The sequence below is a fragment of the Zonotrichia albicollis genome, chromosome 24, assembly GCF_047830755.1.
Source record: "Zonotrichia albicollis isolate bZonAlb1 chromosome 24, bZonAlb1.hap1, whole genome shotgun sequence".
Taxonomy (NCBI): domain Eukaryota; kingdom Metazoa; phylum Chordata; class Aves; order Passeriformes; family Passerellidae; genus Zonotrichia; species Zonotrichia albicollis.
The window spans coordinates 2,282,194-2,285,073 of NC_133842.1; the positions used below are offsets into that span (position 1 = coordinate 2,282,194).

The window sequence follows — 2,880 nt, forward strand, 5'->3', positions numbered from 1 at the left end:
AAACCAAACCCAAAGTCCTTTGAAAAACTCTGTTAGCATTAAGGAGCCCCTTAGGGCCATTCCTGACAAAGACTCCCCAGGGAATCCTTCCAGCAGATCCTTGAGGCCACTGGAATGTGGGCTAGGGGGGGATGCTGAGGGCAGGACAAGGAGCTGACAGAGCCCAGTCTGGCTGGGGCTGTGCCAGGAGGCCCCAGGGCCTCAGGACAAGGTGTCTCCTCACAGCCCTTGGTGGCACAGACCCTGCTGCTGTGCCCCAGGGCACCAAGACTTGGCTTCTCTTTGTCCCCACCTGTCATCACTGCCTCCAGTTCTCTGCTCTGCCTGGGGCCTGGGGACAGATTCTCTGTCATCTCACTCAGAGGGACCCATTAAAAGTCCAAGAAACTTTGGAGTTGGATTCTGACTTGGAGTTCTGGAGAGGTTTCTTCAGCTCCCTCTCAGGGACTGATGTTCAGGGCCTGAGCAAAAAGCCCCAGAGGCTCATTAAAGTCCTTGTGCTGTTTCTGTGTTGCTGAGCTGGGCTGGGCTCCTGGCCCAGAGACAGCTCCTGGTAACCAAGAAGAGCTTCAAAAGCACATTTCTCTTGATGAGCAGCTCTTCTGCCAGCCCAGCAGGGCTGGGGCACTGCCTGCAGCCACCCCGGGAACAGCACAGAGGCACAGAGAGCTTCAATTGGTCAGGGCTGGGAAGGTGCTGAGAAGTGCCTGGGGCAGAATCACTGCCAGCCCTTGGCACAGGAAGCTCTGGCTGCAGGACAATGCAGCTGCAGCTCTTGGAGTGATCTCCTAAAGCTGGAACATCCCAATGCCTACAGACCCTGTGAGTACATTCTCTGATTGTCTCTTGTGCAGAGCAGCCAGGGGTGCCCAGGGCTGTCCTGCAGAGCAGGGTTCTGCAGCCCAGGGTGCTGGGGCATTGACTCTGCTGCCTGCCAGGGACAGCTCTCAGCCAGCCCTGACAGCTGCTCCCAGTACTGGGGGACAAGATCTGGATGGGAGGAGACAGCTGGTAAGGCTTGGAAGTGTTCTCCTTGTGTGGTGATGATGCTGCATTGTTCAGGACTGCTCCCAGCATGACATTTAACTCCAGAATGTTTCCAGATAGATTATAAAGGGAGCACAGCAATAAAGAGCCTGCATGAAAGGGGAAATCATGCTTTTTAGATCTACTGCTCTGAGTTGCCTGGACAGGAAATTGCACATGGATATTCACCTCTCAGTTCAGGTTGGGAAAAAGAAATCTCTCAGATGTCAATAAACCCGGCAGTAAGAGAAATGAGCACATTGCCCCTTAGAGGCAGTATCAGTGTCACTTTTCCAGCCTCCTCAGGGTTGCTCTGACTTTGCCTTCAGAGCCTGCAGAGCCAGAGCTGCCCCTGGGCAGTGCCACAGCTGGGAGGGATCTGCAGGGCAGAGCTGAGCCCCCAGGACTGGGCTGGGCTCTGGCAGCACTGGCAGGGCCCAGCCCTGTGCACATGGAAGCAGCTGCTGGCAGGGACAGCTCCAGGCAGCAGAGCCCTGGGCATGCAGTGGGGGAAGAGTGCCCCCAGGCTAAGCTGGGATATTAAAAGTCCTCCCCAAACCCAACTATTCCACAATTACTTTTTTACAGATCCCCATGTGAAGACAACACAGGAGATGTCCAACAGCAGCTCCATCAGCCACTTCCTCCTGCTGGCATTGGCAGACACGCGGCAGCTGCAGCTCCTGCACTTCTGCCTCTTGCTGGGCATCTCCCTGGCTGCCCTCCTGGGCAACGGCCTCATCATCAGCGCCGTAGCCTGCAGCAGCCACCTGCACACGCCCATGTTCTTCTTCCTGCTCAACCTGGCCTTCACTGACCTGGGCTTCATCTGCACCACTGTCCCCAAAGCCATGCACAATTCCCTCTGGGACACCAGGAACATCTCCTACACAGGATGTGCTGCACAGCTCTTTTTCTTTGCTTTTTTTATTTCAGCAGAGCTTTCCCTCCTGACCATCATGTGCTACGACCGCTACGTGTCCATCTGCAAACCCCTGCACTACGGGACCCTCCTGGGCAGCAGAGCTTGGGCCCACATGGCAGCAGCTGCCTGGGCCAGTGCCTTTCTCTATTCACTGATGCACATGGCCAATACATTCTCCTTGCCCCTGTGCCATGGCAATGTCCTGGGCCAGTTCTTCTGTGAAATCCCCCAGATCCTCAAGCTCTCCTGCTCGGACACATTCCTGAGGGAATTTGGGCTTCTTGCTTTTAGTGCTTTCCTTTTCTTGGGTTGTTTTGTGTTCATTGTTTTCTCCTATGTGCAGATCTTCAGGGCTGTGCTGAGGATCCCCTCTGAGCAGGGACGGCAAAAAGCCTTTTCCACCTGCCTCCCTCACCTGGCTGTGGTCTCCTTGTACATCAGTACTGGATCATTTGCTCACCTTAAGCCCCTCTCCATGTCCTCCCCATCCCTGGATCTGGCCCTGTCAGTTCTGTACTCAGTGGTGCCTCCAGCCCTGAACCCCCTCATCTATAGCCTGAGGAACCAGGAGCTCAAAGATGCCCTGAGGAAAATGCTTTTCAGAAACAATTAACTCTCTTTTCTGCTCAGAACTTTCAGAATGTAACTTTTTACAATCTTGGCTTTTTTTTTTTTTTTTTCTGTTTCGTTTTTTTTTTCCAGTGGGACCTTTCCTTATTTTTTTTTTTTTCTAGTATAACAATGTTTTTTTTCTAAAAACACTATAGTATTTCTTTATAAAAAGCTCCTGGCAGCTTTGTCACTATCCTGCTGTGTGTCTGTGCTGTGACCTCAGGCAGGGCCAGGCCATGGGCACTGCTGGGACACAGCTGGGCTCCAGCACAGCAGCTCCAGCAGCAAAGGGCATCTCCTGAGGGCAGGGCAGGGAG

The 2,880-nt window shown here is 53.7% G+C and overlaps 1 protein-coding gene across 1 annotated transcript; it reads left to right on the forward strand.

The window, feature by feature from the left end:
• The first annotated feature begins 1,640 nt into the window (after positions 1-1,640).
• LOC141731633 (olfactory receptor 14J1-like) lies at positions 1,641-2,564 on the forward strand. The gene has a single exon (XM_074558048.1). It carries the CDS (start codon positions 1,641-1,643, stop codon positions 2,562-2,564), a length of 924 nt encoding a protein of 307 aa, XP_074414149.1.
• Positions 2,565-2,880: the final 316 nt, after the last annotated feature.

Bases quoted from the DNA above. Each gene is read 5' to 3' on its own strand.
- LOC141731633 (XM_074558048.1), top strand. From the start codon at position 1,641: ATGTCCAACAGCAGCTCCATCAGCCACTTCCTCCTGCTGGCATTGGCA.